Here is a 26,149-nt window from a genome sequence, read left to right as displayed (position 1 = left end):
ACTCACACACACCCTCACTCACACACACCCTCACTCACACACACCCTCACACACACACACCCTCACACACACACACCCTCACACACACACACCCTCACACACACACACCCTCACACACACACACCCTCACACACACACACCCTCACACACACACACCCTCACACACACACACCCTCAAACACACACACCCTCACACACACACACCCTCACACACACACACCCTCACACACACACACCCTCACACACACACACCCTCACACACACACACTCTCACACACACACACTCTCACACACACACACCCTCACACACACACACCCTCACACACACACACTCTCACACACACACTCTCACACACACACACTCTCACACACACACACTCTCACACACACACTCTCACACTCACACACACACACACTCACACACACACACACACACTCACACACACACTCACACACACACTCACACACACACTCACACACACACTCACACACACACTCACACACACACTCACACACACACTCACACACACTCACTCACACACTCACTCACACACACACTCACACACACACTCACACACACTCACACACACTCACACACACACACACACACACACTCACACACACTCACACACACACACACACACACACACACACACTCACACACACACTCACACACACACTCACACACACACTCACACACACACTCACACACACACTCACACACACACTCACACACACACTCACACACACACTCACACACACACTCACACACACACTCACACACACTGCTCCTTCACTCAGAAGTAAACTCCATGCTCAGGTGCTGTGTGGTCAGGATTGGTTTGCTCCGGTTCTGAAGTCTTTGCGGTGTTTTAGTCCAAAGCGCCCCCTGTAGGTTCCACTAAAGCACAGTAGGCCTGAGCCTTAGGCCTTTCCGAGACCACGCCCACCAAAACCTGCACTCTCTATCCTCCAATCACGTCTCCCGCCCCGTTGCCCAATCAGCCTGTTTAATTCCGCCGCTCCGCCGGCACTCGCTCCGATCACGTGGAGCCTGAGAAAGCGATGCGAGGCCTGCACTCTGATACGGCGCTCCACTCGTCCGCGCGTCTCACTCGCTCCGTCCACGGCTTTATACTGACCGCGCCTGGTCTCCACAGAAACACGTTACGGCGAGCAGCTGCTTCCGTCCTCAAGAAGTGGAACGACAGACAGAGAGAGAGAGAGAGAGAGAGAGAGAGAGAAGGAGGAGAAGGAGGGGGAATGGGAGCGGTGGAGAGAAGAGGAAAAGTAGCTCAGCTTCCCTGTCCTCACCTCGTCCTCACTCTCTAAACACCGCCTGCTTTCTCTCTTTTTTTATTCTGCTCTCCATCTATCATGCTCTCGTTCCGTCTCTCCAGCCCTCCCTCCTCTCTCTCTCTCTCTTTCGTTCTCAAGGCCAGAGCTTTTTTACCTTCCTGGACTTTCATAGCAGTGTAGATCCAAGAAGGAGGAGGCGTCTCTCTCTCTCTCTCTCTCTCTCCCTCTCTCTCGCGCGCGCTCTCTCTACTAATGTTTTTCTGTTCTGTCTAATGTGCCCTATCTGAGCCAGAGGGCATATAAACTTCAACACACACACACACACACACACACACACACACACACACACACACACACACACAAAAGAAAGAGAGCAGTGTGTGAGAGATGAGAGAGAGAAAAAGAGAGAGAGTTTGATATTGATACCATGAGAAGCAGAGGGGGGTTTCACTTTTTTTTTTTTTTACTCACTGACCTGCTTTTCCTACCCAAAGTGACCTTTCCTGAGAGAACAAGAGAAAGAGAGACAGAGAGAAAGAGAGAGAGAGACAGAGAGAGAGAGAGAGAAAGAAAACACAGAGCAAGCCTCGCCAAAACCTCTGTGATGAGTGCCAACCTTCTCCTCAGTCACTTCCCCTGTTACTCAAGCATTCATCAAAAGAAATACAGAGAGAGAGAGAGAGAGAAAAAAAAGAGAGGACAAACAGAGCACCGAGACTCCACACAGATGCAAAAATTAACCTGCTCACTTGCCAAGTATTCAGCGCTTTAAAACGCAGCCAGAACGCCTCTGCACATACACACACACACACACACACACTTACACAGAGAAAGCGTTTTCCTCAGCGATGTCGCACACACTTGCTGACATGCTGTACGTGACTGAACCACACCAAATAAAGCGGTGACATTTAATAAGCTTCACCCCCCCCCTCGTCCTTTTAAAAGCCACAGAACACGAAGACACACACAAACCTTGCTCGTGTGTGTCATGCGCACAGAGGCAAAACGTCACACCATACGCTTTCAAGTAAGAATAAATGAAACAACCTGAGGCTGTGAGGTGCCGCTGCTGAGAGGCCGCCGGTTTGCAGGCTTCACCGTGGGGACGGGATTCTAGAGGACGCCTGACGCTGGTACAGAAAGTGAAACTAGCAACCTTTCAAAAGAACTTCCTTTCCTCAGGCATGTTAAGGGTTTGCGATGTTCCATCACCGCGTTAATAATGCGTCGTGTATCGGGGAGGAGGGGGTGGTTAAAGGTTCATCGTTCTTTTTGTTTCTTGTCCCATTCCGTTTGCATGGTGCGACACTACAGGCGCTAAGCATCTACAAACCTAGCGTGACTGGGTGGAAAGCAGCTAGCTTAAGTGCAGTCAGATGCGGTGATAACGGGAATGTCGTTCTAGTTATAGATTCAGGTCAAGGTCATTACAATGAAACGGAAAGCGACCATAGAGAAAACTTTATTATTATTTATTTTTAAACTATTATAAACCAGAAGCTAAAACGGACTGTACAAGTCAAAAAAATCAAGTGATTCAGAACTCGATTTTAAAGTGCATCTAAATTTTATCTTAAAATTTAGATGCATAGTCGAGTGAATCACACAGCTCCAGAGTTTAGAGGTTTTGTTCACCCCTATATACGAATCTTCCGACAAAACAGACGGCAAAGCATTTTGTCTGTTTTTTTTAAAAATCTATTTAAGTTATATATTTTTTTAAGTTGTTGTTACCTCTCATGCAGCCTTGAAAGATTTTCCAGCTGGAGGTCATGACGACAGGCATGACAGTGGCGCAAAGTTTTTAAGAAAGACATTGATATATAAAAATATCAATGTCAAGTGAAATAAAATAGAGGAATATATTATTAATATGATGTAATAACTGGATATTGTGGTATAGATCATGTAGAGATAAGCACGTCATCATGACTACTCTGATCACACTACTCTGTATGTGTGTGTGAGAGAGAGAGAGAGAGAGAGAGAGAGAGAGAGAGAGAGAGAGTAGTTAAAAGGTGACAGATGTCAGGCTGACACAGTGAGCGATCATTATCGACAGCGGCTGCTGTTTTTTCCCAACCTTACACTGTAATCCGCTCCTTTCCTTTTACCGCACTTCAGCCAAGCGAGACGCTCCACTGTGGCCAAAACCTCCCGCCTCACCTACAGAGGGTTCAAAGCCCTAAACCTCACGCCATGGTGCGTAACCTTTACTCTGTTTTCCAGCACTGATCGCTATCAGTGTTTCTGATAACCTGCTTAGCAACGACACCGATTGTGCTGAGGTAACGGAAACGTGCTGTTTCTGTGTGTGTGTATAAAGAAGTATGTAGAGCAAATGTCACCCCACAAAAAAAAATAACCAATCGCTGATACCAACATTCACTTCTATTTAAAAGAAAAACGAAAAAAAAAGGGGGGGGGGCGGAGCTTTGAGAGGTTCACAGAACATTCACGGCGGTCGTTTCGTTGGAAGAGGTGTTACCACACGGCTCGTCGTCGAGAGAGAGAGAGAGAGAGAGAGACTAAAGGTCGTGCATGTTTAACAGGAAGTCGGTCTGACTGACGCCGTGACCGACCGATAACAGAGCCGAGTTAGCAGCATTATCAAGAGTGACGATCCAGCGGATCATTCGATTGGCTCTCACAGGTGACCAATCGGGATTCGCTCTGCCCTGAGAGGCGGTAACACTTCTCAGAGGACTGAACACACAATTAACGGTTGTGTGATGCACGTAAAATAGTGTGTGTGTGTGTGTGAAAGAGAGATTTGTAAAGTGGGTAATTGTTTATTGAGTTGCCAAGATTTATTAAACACGCAGTTTATCAGAACAGAAGTGTAGAAGACCCGTAACCTGTTGCGCGCACACACACACACACACACACACACATATATATATATACCTTTCTTGGCAGTCTCCATCTCCTCCTCTGTCCAGCGAGAGCTTTCGCTCATCTCCAGGTTTGCTAAAACAACACAGTGTTGATGTTTAAAAGAAAACAAGTGATTTTATTATTTATATAATAAAAAGGGACTGTTCATTATTTATCTACTCATTTACCTCATTATTTTATATCCACCTTATGTCCTATTTATTACTGACTCGTTTTCTTTCATCATATCACATATCGTCTAAATGTGTATTTTTCTTTTTATTACTTACCTTATTTACTTCAACATTTAAATATTTACTTTTTTAAGTATTTAATTACTCGCTCAGTTTCTTATCACCTATTAAACTTCATCTCCATCATCTGATTTATTGATGAGAAATCTAGCCCTGATGAGATTTATTTACCCCTGAGACCCTCCACATGTGCTCGACCCCTGGGTACCCTAAACCTACAAAAGCCCCTCCCCTCTCAGATCCCCTCTGAGTTGCACACGCAAGACACAAGTTACTCCACACCCACAGTTCACTCTTCTGGTTTGTTGCTCACATGCGTCCAAGCATCACATTTTTCTCTTTCAGTGAATTTTTCCGAGTTACTGTGCGTGTGTGTGTTTTTGTTTGTTTCTTTGTTTGTGCGTGCGTGCATATTTCCGAGTTATTGCACGTATTTATTTTCTGCAGTTTTTGCTTGTATTTCATTGAATCCTTTTGGTATTCTCGATTTATTGGGCGTGTTCCTGCATTTTCACAAATATTCCCAGGTTACTGTCAGCGTTCCTGAGTTGTAATCCATGTCACTGCGTATATTCCCAGGTTAGGCTGATTGCTCGATTACTGCTCACAGTCAGTAAACTTTTTCCTTCTTATTCAGAATATCCCTCAATTATTGCACATATTTCCAAGTTATATATTCCTGAGTTATGCCTCTTACAGTCATGCTGCGTATTCCTGAGTTATGACACTTCTAGTTGTTGGCACATTCCTGAGTTATGCGTGTTCGAGTTATGCCACTTGAAGTTGCTAGGCGTATTCCTGGGTTATGCCTCCTACAGGCTCATTATAACTCATTGTCCATATTCCTGAGTTATGTCTCTTACAGTTGTTGTGCGTGTTCCTGAGTTATTGTGCGCATTCTCGAGTCACGTAGTGGTTATGGCAGCGATGTACGGATTCTTTAGCCCTTGCATTAATTAGTCTTACGGTGCCCAGCTTGTTGGTGTAGCCGCCGCAGTACACGGCCGTGGGTGTATAAGACGGTGTCTGGTCACTCATTAGGCTCCCCGTCCCTGTCCGGAGCGTGCCGACAGTACTGGATGATACTGGATGCTCTGCTTGATTACGATGTCGCAGCAGGACGTGATGACGTTTGTAACGCCGCCGCGGTTGGACCTCACCGGAACCTCGAGGGGTACGCTGCCGTGAGGATGTGAGCTCTCGTACTTTCTCTTCTTTTGTTCCCATAAAGTTATTACTAATTTAACACATAATTGGCACTCAAATATGTCTTATTTACATGTTTATCTCATTTGGGCTTTTGTCAGCAAACCTGAATATTGTGACGTAAGATCATCTCTATAAGCGCTGTGTGTATGTGTGTGCGTGTGTGTTTTGAGGTGCGAGTACTGACCCAGTTCCCCGCTGAGAGGAGGAGAGCTGCTTTCTTCCTGCTCATTGGCCATGGAGCGAGTGATTCTGCCTTTGCGGTGGCCGCGGCTGTTGGCCGTGCTGCGTCCTTTAGCGACCGGAGGATCTTTATCTTCGCCGTCTTCTCCTGACGTGTCATCTCTGTACAAAGAGAGAGAGAGAGAGAAGGAAGGGATGTGAGACACACTTGATACTTGAGTCACACAAGGAGACTTAAATGTCACATTTCTCATTAATATTATAAACTATTGTTTTATTATCTGTTCTGTTTGTAATTTCCCAGGTTTTCTCCACTACTGGAAATCCTCCAAGCACTCCGGGATGCCTGGTATCGCTTCTGTTCGAAAAAAAAAAAAAAAAAAAAAAATCACCACCACATAATTACTCATACGCTCCGGGACCTGGGCTGAAAACACCGAAACCACCTTCAGACCTTCTGGCCAGAAGCGTCAGGGACCACAAAGACTGAAAAAGGAAAGAGGTTTTGAAATTACTCAACGCAAAACACCCTGGTTCCTGTTAGCGCTTTCAATACAGCGGCTATAAACAGTTCTTCCTACCTCAGCATCCCTTTTTTAATCTCTGTTGGGAGAAGCGCAAAAAAAAAAAGAATGTTAAAAAAAAATGTCTTATTGTCTACGCTACGCTAATTCTTTTCACCTGTTCTGTATTTTTCTACCCATTCTGAGGCATCTGGGGATTTGTGCCAGCCTCAATAGACAAAGGCCGACCCTGCGAGGATCCTGAGGCATCCAGAGAAGGGACCAGCTCCAGCTCCTCCCTTCACCCAAACGAGGATGGGTTCCCTGTTGAGCCCGGTTCCACTCAAAGTTTCTTCCTATTGCCATCTCTGGGAGTTTTTCCTTGCCACTGTACCCTCACTATTATCTAGACACATTTTTCTCACACTTACACACTTCAGATTTATTTCTGAATAACAGAATTATTCTGTTATATTTCTGGATAACAATAAATGTTCTTTTTTTTTTTAAACATCCCCCACCACAAGGCTTCGAGTTCATCCACCAACAGTGACGGTAAAAGTGGCGCACCGTCGTTTATCTTCCACGTCTTGTAGAGAAAGAGGCTAAATATAGGAGCTCCAGCTGGACCGGTGGCCTTCTGCAGGCTGAGAGTGGAGCTCATAGCGCCGTGTGACGCTCGCCTGGAAACTGAACCGTCACGCTGTTTGTGTTCGGTGGAAGAGTTAAAGGAGCTGTACCGACTGCTTGCTTTAGGTGGACGATAATCAATGACACCCTTGTGAACTTAAAGGACTGTGCAAAACCTAGAAGCTGATTAGACACTAAAGCAGGTTGAGTTTACAAGGAACTCTTTGTTTTTCACCTGGACCTGACACTCAATCACTCCAGGAACTTCATAATGAGGTACAAAAAAAAAAAGAAAAAAAAAAGACCCCAATCCATGAATAATACAAAGTTTTGGGAGTTTGTAAGATGTCCAGAACAGAGTAAAAATCTTAGCCACCATGCTATCTGTAGTCCAAATGTTGTTATACATCTCTATCACGTCTGCTTTATTCTGTACAAAATCATTTTACGTATTATGTGTGATATTTCCGAACGTCACTTAGGGTTCTCCAGCACGCTCAGTGAAACCTAACAGCTGTGTTAGTGAGCATGCGTCACACACCTGTATCTAAAACTACTGATTATCTCATGTTCATGCCTGTTTGCACGCTCCCCAGACATTTCTATTAAAACTTTATATCAATTTCCACATTTTTTTATATTACGTATATTTTGTACAGCAAAAAACAAGTTTTTTTTTAATATTTAAAATTTTTGTCTTCTATTTTTTTTTTTTACAGCTAAGTTTTCATACATTTTATTCTTAATCTATTCCATAATTTATTTTTATTGATAATCTTGATTTTAAGGTCACAAGTGGTCATTTAAGCATCTCACTGCATATCGTACAGTGCATGAGACAAATAAAATTAGAATTTGATTATTTTCAAGTATTTAAAATATTAATTGTTTTTGATAACTATTTAGGGACCTTTATAGAGGTTTCTTTTATGTAGAAATGTTTTTGTGCAGCACTTTGAATCAAAAAGCTGTTAAATTTTACTGAGCATACGACTTTGTCAGACAAGCGCCTTCCAAAACCCAAAAATTCCGTTTGTTTCCCTCTGAAAACTGGTCTGTCGTGTAAAATGTTGCTTTCCTTACAGGCATAAAAAAATATATTTTTTGCAATATTATTTATTAATAACGTTTTGTAAATACTGAATGGTTTTGTACAGAATGTAAGACATGATAAGCGTACCTGTATATAACACATGTACTACCGATTTTAAAACTTTTGCACAATACTATATACCGAGCCCTTAATAAACAAAATAAATAAATAACACTACAGGAGAATATATTTGCACGCCTGTACAGAAAGCAACATGATGGACCAGTTTTCAAGTGAAAACAATAACAGCACGATGGCGTGTCTTATCCAGTGCACAAAGCTTGCAGAGTTATACGGTATACACACACACCCTATCCCCTATTCCCTATTACTCAGTGCACCTCCTGTACATTAACCACTCTCACCCCTGTACATATGAACCTACAACCTCACTTACCACATTATTTACTGTAAGGAGGAAACTTACACACTTCTGGTTAGATGCTAAATGTATTCCACTGGTTTTGTGCACGAACCAGACCAAAAAAGCTAAATCTAATCTAATCTGATGGAATCCAACATTCAGGAACATTAACGTAAACAAAAGTAAAAAAAAATAAATAAATAAAAAAAAAAAATGAGGGAATTTAAAGTCTTGAATTTAAGTCCTGCCTTCATGCTCTGGGTTTCTGACCAATCACAGATGAGACGGCTTCTCTTCTTGAGGCTAACCGTTCGGCGGGATTTCTCAACCTCACTCAGACATGTTTGGCGATAGTTTAGCGACCGTTCTTTATCATTTCAATAATCAGCATCATCATCATCCATCTTGTAATCGCTTAATTATAAATAAATCCTGTTTAAAGTGACACTGAGATTGAAGAACTGATAACTGCTTGTGTTTCTAAGGTTTCTAAAACTTTCCTGGCTTTGTGATCACGGTCTCTAACCAATACCAGACGAGACTGAATTGTTCTAACCAATCGTAGTGCAGGAGGCGGAATTTCTCAAGATCACGTGGAGGCTTAGCTGAAAAGTTTTGCAATCTTTACAAAGGAAACTGAGTACTTTGTCTAGCGATGAGTCTTCTTAGATCTAGACTTACCCATCTCTCTTTCTCTTTAACACTCAGGAGAGATTCTGTCCCCATTCTTGTTTAGAGGTTCGAATCCCTCTAGAACCGTGACTCTGTAAATAAATGTTCCTTGCCACGTGTGGGCCCTTGAGCAACGCTCGACTTCTAGAGATAAACAGAAGTCATGCTGAATAAGGGCATCCGCCGAGTGCCGCACACGTGCTGTGCGGGGAAAGAGCTCGGGACGCTCGTGGCAAACTCGCTCAATAATCTTTATCTCGGAAGTAGAGACCCGTAATTAACGTGCGTGGAGGAGACTGTATGGTTTCCTCACGTGACTCCGAAGGGACCCGAGAACGGCATTCCACACTCCGCTAACGGTACGGAATTCTGGACTCGAAAGTTTTTAAAAAATAATAAAACGCCTCATGTAATGAAATCCCGCTCCATTAAGCTGACGGCGCGATAACTCACTTCATGCCATCCTCCTTGTCGTCTCCGTCGTTCTTGCCCTCGTCACGCTCTCCCTCCTTCTCTGCTTCCTTGTCCTCTTTCTCCTCCTGGTTGTTCCGGTTCACCTGCTGCTGCTGCTGCTGTTGTTGTTGTTGTTGTTGTTGTTGCTGCTGTTGCTGCTGTTGCTGCTGTTGCTGCTGCTGCTGCTGTTGATGTTGCTGCTGCTGGTTATTCTGTGTGTGTGCGGGTGTGTGTGTGAGAGAGAACACAGCGAGTTAGAATACACCCTCTACATATTATTCAGCTTTTTGGGTTTTTCTTTTTTTTTTTTTTCACAATAACAAGGACGGACCTACACGCCCTTAAATGTGCTTCGTGATGCAATTTAAACCATCTACTTCCTCTCTGCCAAATTTCAGACGAGACAAAGATGCATCAGCTTTCTAGTGCATACCATCAGTTCGGCACACTTCCCCTCTCTTTTTAACATATTCTCTCTCTCTCTTTCAGTTCCACACACACACAGTTTTGACCTTTTGTACCGGAAAAAAAAAAAGGGTGACAGGGTTGCGTTAAAAAAAAAAAAAAAAAAAAAAAACCTAAAGTGAGAAGCTCAGTCTGCATCAGCCGAGCTCTCACTTCTTTAATTTGGGCATTTCGGTTTCCTGATTTCAGAGAATGTGTTTAAGCTACGAGAAAGAAAAAAAAAAGTGATAAAGGAGAGATGGAAGATAAAAAATATATATATATATTTTTTTAAAAGAGCGAGCAGACAGAAGCTTAGGATTTATGGAAAGGTCGGCTCTAGTTTGCTCTGCCTTTGAGGTTTTTCGGTTTGAGTGAAGAGGGCTGAGGAATACCGCAGGTAATACTACAGCAACACACACACACACACACACACACACACACACACACACACACACACACACACACACACACACACACAGAGCACAGAACAGACTTCCCGTTACAGATCTGTGCGCGTGCACAGTTTCTCATGCACGGTTACACAAGCACTTATCTGTATGAAAAACTGTGTGTGTGTGTGTGTGTGTGTGTGTGCGTGCGCACACTAGATTTTCTACCAGCGGCTGCATTACACTGAAGTGATATTTACAGACGTGAGCTGACCACAAAGCAATGTTTTCACATGTTAGGGTCGATTACTCAGCTTTTACAAGCTGTATTTTTTAACCATGTCTTCCCAAACTCATGTAGGTAACGACACCAAGTTTAACATCCGGTCTCGCCAGAGAGATCACATGTACGCTGGTCTGTTTGTTAAACTGCTCTACAACCAACATTTTAAAAACACTTCATTAAAAAGTGTTTTTTTTGGGGGGGGGTTTCCAATTTTCTCCTTAATATTAGTCGTGGCCAATTCCTCCCCGTCACTAGGGGGCTCCCACATTAAGGCTACTACTACCATTCAGCCGGGAGGGCCAAGACTATCACGTGTTTCCTCAGAACCGTGTGACGTCAGCCAACCGCATCTTTTCGAACTGCTTGCTCACGCACCGTTAGGGGCGGAGTAACACACTCGGAGGAAAGCGCTAGCCGCTCCTTCCGCGTGCGCGAGCTCACAGATGCCCCTGATTGGCTGTGGAGCCGTGATTAATGTGGGAGCGCAAGTACCTCTCATCCCTCCCCCCTGAGAGAGCTCGGCCAATCAGCTCTCTCTGTGCCTCCGGCTGTGAGAGGAAAACAGCATCACCCGGGGTTCGAACCAGCGATCTCCGGATGATAGGGCGAGCGCTTTACCACTGCGCCACTCGGAGGCCTAAAAAGTGTTTTTAAACGGGATTATAACATTATTATTACATTGTATAGACAGAGTCCGTTAATAACGGGATTACACTGACCGAGTCTGTTTTAACGGGATTAGGCTGTATAGACCGAGTTTCAGGCCGTCTATAACAGGATTACGCTGTATAGACAGAGTCTATTATAACGGGATTAGCCGTATAGACAGAGTCCGTTATAACGAGATTAGCCGTATAGACAGAGTCCGTTATAACGAGATTAGCCGTATAGACAGAGTCCGTTTAACGGGATTAGCCGTATAGACAGAGTCCGTAATAACGGGATTAGCCGTATAGACAGAGTCCGTAATAACGGGATTAGCCGTATAGACAGAGTCCGTAATAACGGGATTAGCCGTATAGACAGAGTCCGTAATAACGGGATTAGCCGTATAGACAGAGTCCGTAATAACGGGATTAGCCGTATAGACAGAGTCCGTAATAACGGGATTAGCCGTATAGACAGAGTCCGTTATAACGGGATTAGCCGTATAGACAGAGTCCGTTATAACGAGATTAGCCGTATAGACAGAGTCCGTTATAACGAGATTAGCCGTATAGACAAAGTCCGTTATAACGAGATTAGCCGTAAAAACAGAGTCCGTTATAACGGGATTAGCCGTATAGACAGAGTCCGTAATAACGGGATTAGCCGTATAGACAGAGTCCGTTATAACGAGATTAGCCGTATAGACAGAGTCCGTTATAACGGGATTAGCCGTATAGACAGAGTCTATTATAACGAGATTAGCCGTATAGACAGAGTCCGTAATAACGGGATTAGCCGTATAGACAGAGTCCGTTATAACGAGATTAGCCGTATAGACAGAGTCCGTAATAACGGGATTAGCCGTATAGACAGAGTCCGTAATAACGGGATTAGCCGTATAGACAGAGTCCGTAATAACGGGATTAGCCGTATAGACAGAGTCCGTAATAACGGGATTAGCCGTATAGACAGAGTCCGTAATAACGGGATTAGCCGTATAGACAGAGTCCGTTATAACGGGATTAGCCGTATAGACAGAGTCCGTTATAACGAGATTAGCCGTATAGACAGAGTCCGTTATAACGAGATTAGCCGTAAAAACAGAGTCCGTTATAACAGGATTAGCCGTATAGACAGAGTCCGTAATAACGGGATTAGCCGTATAGACAGAGTCCGTTATAACGAGATTAGCCGTATAGACAGAGTCCGTTATAACGGGATTAGCCGTATAGACAGAGTCCGTTATAACGAGATTAGCCGTATAGACAGAGTCCGTTATAACGGGATTAGCCGTATAGACAGAGTCCGTTATAACGAGATTAGCCGTATAGACAGAGTCCGTTATAACGGGATTAGCCGTATAGACAGAGTCCGTTATAACGAGATTAGCCGTATAGACAGAGTCCGTTATAACGGGATTAGCCGTATAGACAGAGTCCGTTATAACGAGATTAGCCGTATAGACAGAGTCCGTTATAACGAGATTAGCCGTATAGACAGAGTCCGTTATAATGGGATTAGCTGTATAGACAGAGTCCGTTATAACGGGATTAGCCGTATAGACAGAGTCCGTTATAACGAGATTAGCCGTATAGACAGAGTCCGTTATAATGGGATTAGCTGTATAAACAGATAGTTATAACGGGATTATCCAAGTAAATCCCTAATTCAAAAAGTGGACATGGAGGTAAATAGGTAATTATGTAAGTGCTCTGTAAGTGAATAAGAACGCAAGGACTTAAGAGTCTATAAATAAAGAAATGTGTAAATAAATAAGTGACCCAAAAGAATTTGCATAAAAATAATTACGCATAATAAAATATTTTAAAAATGCTTGCTATGTCACTTAGACAAATCAAATAATATCCAAGGATAAATGTACATTAGTCAATAACTACAAATGCAGAAGTACAAGTACAAACACTCAGAGAGAGAGAGAGAGAAAGAGATGAAACAAAGTGCATGCTGGGTAATGTAGTTTAACCCAGAAGCTGTACCTGGCTGCGGCCCCTGCGGCGGTTGTTTCTGCGCACAATGTTCTTGTAGTTCTCGTTCTTCTTCGTGAGATAATAGAAGAGGACACACTCTGCCACAGTCTGAAAACAAACACACACACACACACATGAATAATTTTAAAGATTTCTTTGGAGTATAGGTCTGACTGCTTAACATAAACATTGAGTGTGGCCTCGTCTGATTCACACCCAACACGAATAACTCACGTCACACTGTGTATGTGCAGAGTTAGTGTGTGTGTGTGAAATGTAAAAATACAAGGCATACAGTACGTGTGTGTTATAGAGCAGGTCAGCAGAGTTATAATAAAAAAAGAGATAAATAAGGAACAAATAAAAGGGCAGGTGTACCTTCCTCTCCAGAAAGGAGGCTATCAGGCCAAAGTTCTTCGGGTGCTGGATAAACCTGCAGAGAGAAAGAGAGAGAGAAAAAGAGAGAGAGAGAGAGAGAGAGAGAGATTATAGTACGGTCTTAAATCACAATGAGAACAGATGAAGCTCAAATCATTTTTTTATCGTTAATTATTCTTTCTTCCTGAACAAATAACTAAAAAATGTTGTTCATGGTAACGCAAGAAAAAAAAAACGCCTACTACCACCTCTGTGTTCAAACTCCCCATCACAAGCTCCACTTCAAGCTGGAGGCTATGTGTGTGTGTGTGTCTGTCTCTCTGTGTGTGTGTGTGTATGTGTGTGTGTGTGTGTGTGTGTGTGTGTGTGTGTGTGTGAGATGTGAGGTTGTGTGCAGCAGTGAAAACCACACGTACTTGACACTGTGATACTGAAGGAAATATTACAAATTTCTTCAGAAATCTCATTACTGAATGACTCGGATTTCTTTTTTTTTTAATTAGGCAACAGAATTGTTTGTTATCAGATTGTTTTGCGCGTGCGCGCTCTCTCACACTCACACACACACACACACACACACACACGATAAAGTTATCGTATGGTCTTATCAGTCAACAAGGAAGTTCGTTTTTATGGCTGCCTGTACATACGTAAAGCTCACAGTGAGACAAGAAAAGGCTGATACACACACACACACACACACACACACACACACACACACACACACACACACACACACACACACACACACACTAACAGAGGAAGGGGGGAAAAAAAAGAAAGAAAAAAAGGTGTACGTACTTCTCCCGGAAGGTGTCTTTCTCCTGGTCGCTCCACATGTTCATCACCTGTCTGTCTTTGTAGATCTTCATGGGGTCGTCCACCAGGCCGTTCATGTTGATGAACTTTATCCTCTGTTGCTCGGCGTCGAACAGCATCGGCGGGATCACGGCCAGCTGACGCATCTGTTTCTCAGAGTTCTAAAGATAGAATAGAGGGAAAAAGAGAGAGCGAGACAGAGAGAGAGAGAGAGAAACAGAGGGACAGACAGTGAGAGAGAGAGAGAACGAAAGAAAAACTTGAAGTGAGACAGCAAGCAAAAGAGAATTCCATTGGCAAGTTAAAGAAGTACCAGTCAAACAGAGAATTTGGAAAAGGCTGTAATGACACACACTCTCAGAGAGAGAGAGAGAGAGAGAGAGAGTGCGCATGCATACATTATATATATATATATATATATATATATATATATATATATATATATATTTTTTATATATATATATATATATATATATATATATATATATATATATATATATATATATGTATATATAGGAAGTGCTTTAGCCACAAAACCTGTCAACTTGTGAAAGCGTCTAGTGGCATAAAAAAAATTAGTTCATGTCTAGACCAGACGTCGAAACTTACACACGCAACGCACAGACAGACAGACAGACAGACAGACAGACAGACAGACAGACAGACAGACAGACAGTTAAACTTTATAACTGCATGCTTGGTGTTTATTAATCAAGCAGAAGCTCAAAAATAGAGATCTTCTTTTCTGATATCAAACTAAGATCCATTTCTTCAGCGCTTATAACAAAAACCTTCAGAGAAAATACACAGCTCAGGAAGGAAAAAAAACTAAACAAAAAAAAGAACACACACACACACACACACACTCACACACATGCTTACAGAGACAATGCTGTTACATTAACATATAATTAATACAATAAAGAATAAAGTACTGATAAAACAAAAAGTGCTGTAGATATAATTACAATTTTCATTAATTTTATTGTCTATAATTTAATTAGCTTCATTTGACATTACAATCATATATTAAATGTGAAACTAACCGTCTTTATGTTCAGACACATTTGTGTGTGTGTGTGTGTGTGTGTGTTCACCTCTTGTTCTGAAATGCCGTCTATGATCTCGGACACTTCGTGTTCGCTGCGTGCTGCGGACGCCAGACTGCCACGCTGACCCACCCTGCTGCACAACACACACACACACACACACACACACACACACACACACACACACACAGTCAGTCACAGACCCGTGCCTAGCCTGTAGCATAAACACCCCAACCCAATCCACCCTCCCCCACCGCCACCATGCAACCCGGGGGGGGGGGCGCACTTACTTCTGCATGCGCTCCTGTAGCTCCCTCTGTTTGCGGATCTCGGGGAACTGCTTCTCGTAGTACTCGCGCACTTTGCTCTCCTTGGCTCTGCGTCGCGGGTTGTTCTCGATGCGCTCCACCTTCTTCTCCCAGGCCTCCATCAGCTGGTCATAGCGCTGACAGAACTTTTGCTCCTGCACCAACACACACACACACACACACATTCAGGCTTGAGCTACAGAACACACACACACAAGCAGGACCGCTGTGACATCACTGAGGAACGTACCCATTGCTTGCGAGCGTGGTTCCTCCTCTTGAAGTACAGAATGAGCTTCTTCCTCATCACCTGGTTTCTACAGAGAGAGAGATGGAGAGAGAGGGAGAGAGAGGGAGAGGGAGAGAGAGAGGGAGAGAGAGAGGGAGCAGAGGATTCGGGTAAGGCACGTGCGCATATACACTAGAAGCACGAGTGTACCTGTTTTGTTGCCATGGCGACCTGCATTTGGTCTTGATGTCCAGCGCGTTAACACCACAGGCTGTTCCACAGCAGGTGCTGAGACTGAGAGGAGACTTCTGAAGCCGGAGAACGTACACCTCGGACTCGAGACAAAAACGTGCCAACAGAAGAACGACCCTTCAGACTCGGGACTGGCACTTAAAGGTGCCCTAAAACCCCAGAGGCAGGGATTAGGGGCATTAACTAGGAGCCCTCCGATTACCCAACAAACATTGCCAATGAGACAGGAACCTCATCATCACGCTTAATAGGATGGAGTGCAAGACTGACATTCACATTCGTGTAAAAGCATCAACACGGAGTTCGTCTCTCACTGAGACGTATTATTTCGCTCTTATACTGGATTCGTGTAAAAAGAGCGAGCGGTGTCCGCCATCTTTTCACCTCGCTCCGATCTCTCAATTATTCGCACTTTTGTCTCAGTAGTTGTTGCTTGGCACTTCCTAGCGGTACTGGCTTCATCTCCGCTGCTTTTACACTTGCTTCCAGACACCCTGGTCTTGTACAGCAAAAAATACGAAACTCGCCAGGAGCAAACTAAAATCATATCCGCCCACGTACAATGCACTTTTGCACGCAGGTGACGATGTACGCCAGACATGTGATTTAACTTCCTTGATCGTGCGCGAACACATGTTTGTATCTTCTAAAGTTCATAACTCGGATGTCCGTATGTAGGGGACTTACAGAAGAAAAGAAAAAAAAAACATTTCATACTCTCATCCACGCAAGTGAACGCCCCTGTTATGACATCTCATGATTACTTATGAACCAGCTTTTGCTCCTTATGAGTCGTCAAGGCTTAACAACACTGAGTGTGGCTGGAGAAGCGCTTAGTAATTAGCGCTTCGGTTTGGCCGATCGGGTCCTCGGCTACAAAAATGCCAACGGTTTTCGTCTGGCACGAAGACGGGGAGAGGTGTTAAACCGCATCGGCGCTGACGTAACACTTTGACTGCATTCGCATTACCAGGCTGAAGTGACTCAAATCCGATTTTTTATTTCCCCCAATCTGACAATTCTGAGGTTTCATTTTTGCATGTGGTCTTAGATCGGGTATATATTTATTTACTTGTATCCGATACACGGTCATGTGACTGGAGTGAGATCAGAATGCATGTGAACTTTATCCTCTGCGCATGCGTCGTGTGTCGACGTCATTGGCAGCTCCTGAAACAGCTAAGGCGAGACGTCTGGCTTTCTTCCTTTCGTCTGGACCTCGACAAACACGGCCGTCTGACCGCTCACCGTCGACCGGAGCGTATTTTTTGATTAAACGATTTAACCCAGATGGCGCGAGCAGAGATGTAGCGATGTGCACGTGAAATCAGACGAGTCCGCATAAGAAAAGTCAGATAAAAGTCACTTTGTAATTGTGAACAATCAGGACATGCAAATGAATCAATTCGGCTTATAGTGTGTATATCCCTGTGACTTTTCAACCAGAAACCTGGACGTTGCCTGAACACAAAGATTATTCAAACTATTCCGACACTCAGAGTCAGAACCTGGAAGTGTAAAACTATTTTTTTCTCAATCTGGTTTAAAAAAAAAAAAAAAAAAGACTGCGCTATTACACCAGACACACACACATTTAAGTCAGCACTGAGTGTGCAGCAGAGTGCAGCAGAGAAATGAGGAGCAGCGTTTCCCACAAGCAAACAGCGCTCAGATTAATAAAAGACTGCGAGAACAAAGCGTCCGACTGTGTCTGATCAAAGCACTCATCTGTTCAGGTACTCTCCTCCTCTCTCTCAAACACACACACAGTCTAATCACTGTGAGAAAATAACACTGCTGGAACAGGAGCTGGAAGAGATGTGCGAGTTATATATAGAAGTGCGGGTGCAAAACTTTCAGAGAGGTGGATGAAGGGAACTACGACTTTCCCTAAAGTCTGGTTTTCATTAGGGTTCAAGCCGAGTTTGATTTGATCCTAAACCTAATGCTGGGATGCCATGTTTCGATGAAAGATGAAACTGTAAGATTTTAATTTGCTCCTGGCGAGTTTCGATGGTGCTCTGACCGCAGGTTGGTTACGAGGAGGTTTATGATGTACACACGGTCTCCAGTCTATGTCGTTTCATAACTTTACGGCTTCATGAAGGTGAAAAAGTGATGCACAGGGTGTCTCAAAAGAATGTGACATCATTTCCTAGTCTAACAACATACACAATCTCAGTACTGAGATTAACCAAGTTTAATGTTTTACTTCAGTGATGATGACAACATGCTGTTGAAATAGTCACCTGACTTGACACATTGTGATTTTTTTTCCAGGGGTCTATGTGAAAGGGAAGACGATCTTATACGCTCTTCCTACAAGCTTACAGGAAATCAAGCAGAGAACCATCGAGGCGTTGGAGAATGTGATGTGAGATACGCTACACCGCGTTTGGCAGGAGCTGGACTACCGTATCACAAGTGGTGCACCTACTGAAAATTTGTGAAGCTTTGTGAAAATCGGTTATAATATATATCGGTTTAAAGATGTTGTCGGAATTTTACTTAACAAATCTGTTATTTGTCAACATGAAGCCTATTTCTGCAATTTTGTTTGCCTAGTCCAGGGGTCGGCAACCTTCGGCAACACTCAAAGAGCCATTTGGACCCGTTTCCCACAGAAAAAACAAAACAAAAAAAACACTGGAAGCCACGAAACCCTTTTGACATCTTAAATAAATATATCGCATCTACCGTTTGTGTTGCATTTATAAAATCAATAGGGGGGAAAAAAAACAGTGCTTGTTGCATTTATTTAATCGATGAACTGCTACAGAGAAAATGAAGCTTTATTTTTGCATCCAGCAAAAAACTAATTGAAAAAAAGACGCTGACTTGAAGGTTACTTTCGAAGAAAACTATTTAAAACTAATAGTCTATTTGAATCCTCTTTGTATTTATAAAATAAAAAACCGAAGTTGCAAAATAAAAATGGTGTCTGCTTCGGTGTACCAATAGTCATCAGCGTGCAGTCGCCCATCAACCTAAATAAAACCGGGGCTTGAAAAGCGGCGTGACGACAAAATAATTTTATTCAACCCGTTTTGTTTTATAGTTACAAGATCACCATAATATTCAAATTCAGAATTACATTTTAAAAACTAAAGAAAATTTAATAAAACACATTTAAATACTCATCATTTATTATCTAAAGCCAGAGGGAGCCGCAGTAGGGAGACGAAAGCGATTTGTGATCACTGCTGACCCTGAGCTCACAAACAAGCGGTGGAACTGTGAAGAGCTGCTCAGGTTTAGTTCACACATCTGACCATGAAATCTTTGGGCTCAGCTCTCCGTCTCGCACTGTTGTTGGTTTCTCTTTCTTCCTTATCAGCCAACCAGAGCAAAAACTGTGATCAGCGTCTGTTCTGCTAGGTTTGGTGTGACGAGTGATGACGACAAACACGAGACAGGACCAAGAGTCTGCAGTGCGGATGCAAGCTGACAGAATCTCCACATTTTTTACAATATTTGTTTTTTTGTATTTTTGTGTGTTATTTTTCTTGTTATGAGTTATTATGACGGATCTTCGAACCACGTGCGTCGTCTCGACACGGCTTCGGTGGAGTCTTCTGGGAGAGAAAGCGAGGGAGAAACCGAGTGAGGCGTTTGCTGACGTAGCCCAAAACCGTTGGAGCAACAGCACTCCTACACTCGCAAACAATTCACTGTGATCATTCTGAAACTAGAAACAACCAGAAACGCTTCCGCAACCGTGCAGATAAAAAGGAGAAAAAAAAAAGAAGAAAAAAAAAAAGAGTTCCTGGGTGACACCGATTGCGCCACACACCCCGACCGCAGCGCAACTCATCTCTCAGATCGCACCTTAGGCCAGGAATAGATGCATCGTCCATTGGCGTGAGGTTGACAATCGACATTCGATCCGACCTCAACTTAGTGCCCGGTGTTTTTTTTTTTTTTTTTAGATGACAGGAAAAGAGTGAAAAAAAATCTGCAGAAAGATAGAGAGAGCAGGTATACTCACATTTTAATGTTCTCATGGTACTGCTTCGTGTCGGACGGCTGGTTATACAGCGGCTGTGATAAGGAAGACATGAAGAGAGGTGGGGTTCAGTTTTACAGACACAACAGCACACACCTGGGTCTATATTTGAACCCGAGGTCAACGCGGGCGCATCAAACAAAGGGAGAAGAAGAAACACATACACACGGCTTAAAGGAAACTCTACACCGATGATTACCGAACGACGGCGCGCGCTTACGGTGGTAAAAAGCAGAGAGAGCGAGGAGCGGCTCAGGGTGAGGAATTCATGTGAAAACTGAAACTGATGTGCTAACCTCAAGACGTCAGTTGAAAGGGGGAACTAGAGGACTGTGTGCGAGGAAATCCCCCTGGTATCCTCAATTAACCTTCTGACAGTGAGCTGGCTGGGGAACAGTGCGGTCTACTGTTCTACACGCAATTATCAAAATCTGTTGAGTAATGCGCTCCAAACACACACAGGGTGAAGAGACAAAGCGTGGACGGATGGATGGATGGATGGATGGATAGACGGATGGTCTATAAAGGAAGGCCTTAATAAACGTAATAAAGGGGTTGAAATTTGTACTACTACTGACCATTAACTACATGACTGGTAAAAATATAAACAATATTAATAAGTATATCATTATTATTAGTAGTAGTAGTAGTTAAATTAAATTATTTTCTGTTTCCCTGATGCACGTAGTCACTTTAAATATGTGAAAATGTGTGAATCGTGACACTTTCAGGCACATTTGCACACCCACTGGACATTTCTATTTTTATTCAACTTCATTCCTACACCAAAAATTTCACAAATTCTATATTTCTATATTGTACAGCTGTTTTTCTTATTTTCTATATTTTTCATATAATTTTCTCATGTTGTATATTTTGTACTGTACAGTTATTTTAATAATCTAAGTTAAATTTACCTTCTATTTTTTTTCATATTTATCTCCTATTAATATTCTTTTATTTTAAGGTCACAGGCGGTCCTCTAAGCATTTCACTGCATATCGTACTGTGTGTGACTGTGGATGTGACTAATAAAATTAGAAATTTGTGTATGTGACTAATAAAATTTGAATTTGACTAAGAAAAAACAAGTTTTTTCTTTCTGAAAGGAAGGGAAAGAGAAAATGTGTGTGTGTGTGTGTGTGTTTGTGTGTGGGTGTGCGTGCGTGCTTGTGCGTGTGTGCGTGTGTGCGCGCGTGCGCTCAGCAGTTTTTTTCTGGCTGTTCTGGCTGTTTTGAGTGCTGTTGAAATGGTGTTTTTAATGAATGTTGTGCCAGTACCACACCCACACCCCTCCCTATTCACTGTGCGCGCTATGAAACAACACCATGGAGCAGCCGAGACCACGTTATCCTGATACCCGTGTCTAATCGATGTGTGCTGCCATTCTGCAACCATCACCATTTTATAAACATGATGTTTTCATGACGTTATTTTGTTAAATTGTTATGTGAAAAGTTAAGTGCGGCACCTGTAAGATTATAGAGAAATAGCACTATTTTCAAAACTACCCAAATTTGCAGTTGGATGTTGAAGTCAGTGTAGCGATACACTGTTAGTTGAGTTGTGATAAAAACCTCGATCGATTTTCCAGTTGGAACAAATTTCAAGGTCAAACAAACACTATAAACTTTACATTTAAACAATATTTGAAATTTGACATTTTTTCTCAGTTTTTTCAGCTCACATATAAAAATTTAATCTTAAATTATTTTCAACTGAATTTCATTCAAGATTCAAGAGTTTTATTTGTGTCACATACAACAAGTTGTACAAGTTCACCAGTAGTGAAATGCAACTGCGCCAAACTCCAGACTGTGCAGAATATTAAGAAAAAGAAAAAACACTAATTATAAGAAGCATGTACAAGTTACAAATAAAAGTAATTAAAGAATAAAGGAGAATAAAATAAGTATTTCGTGTAACGTTTGTTTCAAAACATTTAACATTAGAATTTTAATCAGAATGTGAAATTTTATCTTAAATTTAATTTTAAACGCAAAAATGTTTGAATTTTAACACATCTAAAGCTTAAATTTTAACAATACTTAAAAATATTTTGAGTTTTAATCAAAATCTATATTTTGAATATTAATTTTAAATATTATAATATAATTTTAATATTGTAATAAATTTGTAAAAAAAAAAAATTATTACTACCTTCCAACCTTATATTTTAAAGTCAAAATTTACTTTAATTTTAAACATCTGCATTTCGGTATTGATTTTAGTTAACTTGATGAATTAATTTAATTGAAACTGATGTTTGAACGTTATCTGAATGGGGAAAAAGAGGAAATTTATACATTAACTGAATTTTAACAGAAACTAGAAAGAGAATTTTGAACAGAATTTTGATGACGTTTGAAATTTGAATTTTGTTGTAATTCCCACCCGTCTCTCAGTCCAGACGCTCTCCTGTCGAGTCACCAACCGCAGACCAAGGTGAGTGAACACCACTATATCACGCGCTTTCTTCAAGGCCTATGATGTAACTTGACTGTGCTGAACTGCCGCTGATGTGACTATCCGCCCCTTCCGCATGCGTGGGCTTAACTCGATCTGTTGCTCAACTAGCACTCGCAAAGATTTGTGAGCAGAAAACATGACGGTAGTGCCGAAATGATGACACATACGCAACACACTGTCCAGCACTAAGGCACACAAGGCAGCAAGACAGACAGACAGACAGACAGACAGACAGAGACAGAGAGAGAGAGAGAGAGAGAGAGGGAAAAGACAGAAACAAGAGGGGAAAAAAGACAGACTAAAAATTGTCAAAGATGGAGGGAGGAGATTTGAAAAGCAGAAAGCAGAGAAAAGACTGTTAAAGAAAGAGAAAGAAAGAGAGACTAAAAGAGAGAGAAAGAGAGGATGATGAAAGAGGAAGAGACAAACAAAAAGTGAGAAGATCTGCAGACTCACCAGTTCCACTCGGGGTCCCAGTCCCTCCAGGATACGATGAGCCTCCTCTGCTTTTTTCTGTGCAGGAAACACACACGCACACAAACACAAACATCAGTGGTCTGCTGTCACCATGGCAACACACACCTCTGGTTTCACCCTGGCAGTTGCTCATAAACAAGGTAACATTAGCACAGCTTTATGACACCACACACACACACACACACACACACACACACACACACACACACACACAAGTCTGGTTTGTGAGGTAAATCCCAGCAGACGAGAGAGCGAGCGACCCCCCCCCCCCCCCCCCCCGCTGTGTCACTGAGTGAACAGTCGTGGGGTCAGACTACGGCTTTGGCGCTCGCTCACACGCGAGAAACCGGACCTCTGAAGCAAACGAGTGCTCGAGCGGCAACCCCGCGCCCGTCCTCACGTGAACCCGCGTCGGCCGCGACTGATCCTCGTGGAAACTTTACCTTGCCTTTACCTTCGTTACTAATTATTATTCGCGGTAACTCATGAGTACTTCAGCGCCTTTAGCTCATTATTAGTTATGATTCAACAGTAACTCATGGCTGCACATTAATAATTCATTAAAACTGTTCATGTTTTTAATCCCATAATACACCATCTACACTGAAAAGCCTCTGTGATCTTGTACGGCGGGTGAAGAGCGCCACTAGGGGGCGCACTGGCATTAAACATGAGCACGGCGTCGTGTTCGTACCTCGTCCCGCCGTAACAACTCTCTCACGCTGAGTAAAAACAGGTGTTACTAGTTGCTTGGAGCTGGAGCGTGGTTATGCATTGCGCTAAGGGAAGTGCGTGTGTGTGTGTGTGTGTGTGTGGGAATGATTCAGCACATCTGGCAGTGCTATGTCTGACTCATTAGGGGGGTTCGGGCGGGGGGTTTGAGGGGAGTGCACCGGGTTCAGGCGTAATCGCATTATTCTACATTAGATGTTTTACGAGGAATGTGTGTGTGTGTGGTTTGATTTACAGTCTCTCTCCCAGTCACTCACACACACACACACACGATATTTCCGCACCCACGGTCGGGATGAGTCCGTCAGTGGAGTGGGAACGATATGAGAGCTGAGCAATAGGACACAAAAATATTGTATCACGATACTGGAAGTAATTTCTATACGCAGTATGATTTTTACTCTCACACACACACACACACAGCAAAGTAGTTGTGCTGTATTTAAAAAAAAAAAAAAAAAGATTTAAATTGATTTTAAAATCGGGTTTAATTGACAAAAAGGATAACGCTGAGAAATTCTATAAAAAATCAAACTTTACAATTTGTGAAATAATTTTACACAAAATCAGCTGATTTTTAACTGCTGTCATAAAAAAAAAAACATTAAAAAAACAAACATTTAAAGGCATCATAATCTGCGATATTGCCGTAACGTGTTATAGGTGTGACATCATCGATTCTCAAGAACAAAATGTCAGACTTTTAATCCAAATTACAGCCGCATTCACTGCTGTAGAACAGAATTAGCGTGTGTAAGTGTGCGAGCGTGTGTGTGAGGGCGTGTGTGTTACCCGGTTCTCGTCGTAGATGATCTGTACGAGGCTGCGGTGCTTGGCTTCGCTGGGCGGAGGAGAGATACTGCGCTCCGGCTCTTGGGGCTTCGCCGCCTCTTCCTCCAGCTGTTGCTACAAAAACACGAGACACAGAGACGCGTTTCAGGAGAAAAAAGAAAAAAAAGGGAAAAAAAAGTAATTGTTGCTTATATAAATAACTTGAATGTTGTCATGGCAAAGAAAATTATGCCAAGGTCCCAGCATACGTGTGTGTGTGTGTGTGTGTGTGTGTGTGTGTGTGTTGTGGTACCATAATTATCAGATTAATAGACGCATGGTATCACCAGCACTTTGTAAAAAAAGTAAATAAGCAAGCTTTTATGCAGATGACCACACACACACACACACACACACACAATTTTTTATTTTTCTTCATCAGTCTCTCTCTATTTGCCTCTTCATTTCTCACTCTCTACTCAAATGAAGGTTAACCGCAGATCCTAACAGCCAGATGGTTTAGTGCTCGAAGGGGACCTGAGGGAGTGAGGGAGGGAGTGAGGGAGGGAGGGAGAGAAAGGCGAAGGACTAATAGAAAAAAATAAATAAATAAATAATAATAATAATAATAGGAAAGGTCAAATGTGCAAAACAGTGTGGGTAAAGAGCGCAAAAAAGAGAGAAAACGAAAAAGTGAGAGTGATAGTACACATGGGTCTCCCTGGCTTATTCACGCCTGCTTTTCTTCTGACACTGGAACAGTGGACGCAGGTCAGGTGATTTAGATTCACGCAGCTGGGGAACTTCACAAGCTGACAGGCGACATGGTTTGGCACGAAACAGCGAAGAACTCGAACAGAACCAACAACGTTCCACACATTTACTGCAGCAGACAGGAACCTCCTTTGCATCCCCGTCTCAGCCAAGGGGACGCGGCCCGTGCCGTCTCAGAGAGAGGACGTGCCTCTGGCCATCTCAGTGACGGAGATCTCCTTCATTCAGATGAGGACGTGCTTCCTTTAACCAGACATACGGACAGGACAACGTCACGCCTCCTTCACCGAAACAGAGGCCACGCCTCCTCCGTTGTGACCAGGGAGGTCTGGACTTACTCCATTACTTTTGAAATTTGACATAATTATATCTGCTGACTCCGCCCACGTATATATAAGGCGATGAAAAACCATTGCGTGCGTGTGTGTGGTGTGTGTGTGAGAAAATCCCAGAGTAAACTAGAGCAAAGGATCACAGTGAGAAAGAGACAGAGAGAAAGTGTGTGTGTGTGTGTGTGTGTGTGTGTGTGTGTGTGTGTAAAGGGAAGTATAAACAGATACTTTAGAAGGAAGCGCAAAAGAGGAAATTGA

The 26,149-nt window shown here is 42.8% G+C and overlaps 1 protein-coding gene across 4 annotated transcripts in view; it reads right to left on the bottom strand.

Moving 5' to 3' along the window:
- ncor2 (nuclear receptor corepressor 2) overlaps nt 1-26,149 on the bottom strand; it is an 87,929-nt gene that overhangs the window by 28,358 nt on the left and 33,422 nt on the right. For 2 of the 4 annotated variants that reach the window (XM_053504657.1, XM_053504659.1), the window contains exons 6-17: nt 24,807-24,920; nt 23,262-23,318; nt 20,319-20,371; nt 16,100-16,166; nt 15,832-16,004; nt 15,590-15,677; nt 14,475-14,653; nt 13,674-13,728; nt 13,305-13,403; nt 9,538-9,749; nt 5,827-5,984; nt 4,210-4,272 (exon numbers count right to left, since the gene is read on the bottom strand). In XM_053504657.1, coding sequence (XP_053360632.1) covers nt 4,210-4,272; nt 5,827-5,984; nt 9,538-9,749; nt 13,305-13,403; nt 13,674-13,728; nt 14,475-14,653; nt 15,590-15,677; nt 15,832-16,004; nt 16,100-16,166; nt 20,319-20,371; nt 23,262-23,318; nt 24,807-24,920 — 1,318 coding nt within the window. Of the gene's footprint in view, nt 1-4,209; nt 4,273-5,826; nt 5,985-9,537; nt 9,750-13,304; nt 13,404-13,673; nt 13,729-14,474; nt 14,654-15,589; nt 15,678-15,831; nt 16,005-16,099; nt 16,167-20,318; nt 20,372-20,500; nt 21,372-23,261; nt 23,319-24,806; nt 24,921-26,149 lie in introns of those variants that run through there. The other 2 variants (XM_053504658.1, XM_053504660.1) reach the window with 2 other exon arrangements.

This window comes from Clarias gariepinus, chromosome 9 (genome assembly GCF_024256425.1).
Source record: "Clarias gariepinus isolate MV-2021 ecotype Netherlands chromosome 9, CGAR_prim_01v2, whole genome shotgun sequence".
NCBI classification, from domain to species: Eukaryota; Metazoa; Chordata; class Actinopteri; order Siluriformes; family Clariidae; genus Clarias; species Clarias gariepinus.
The sequence above is the reverse complement of the archived record's forward strand: the minus strand, read 5'-3'. Positions and strand labels throughout refer to the sequence as shown.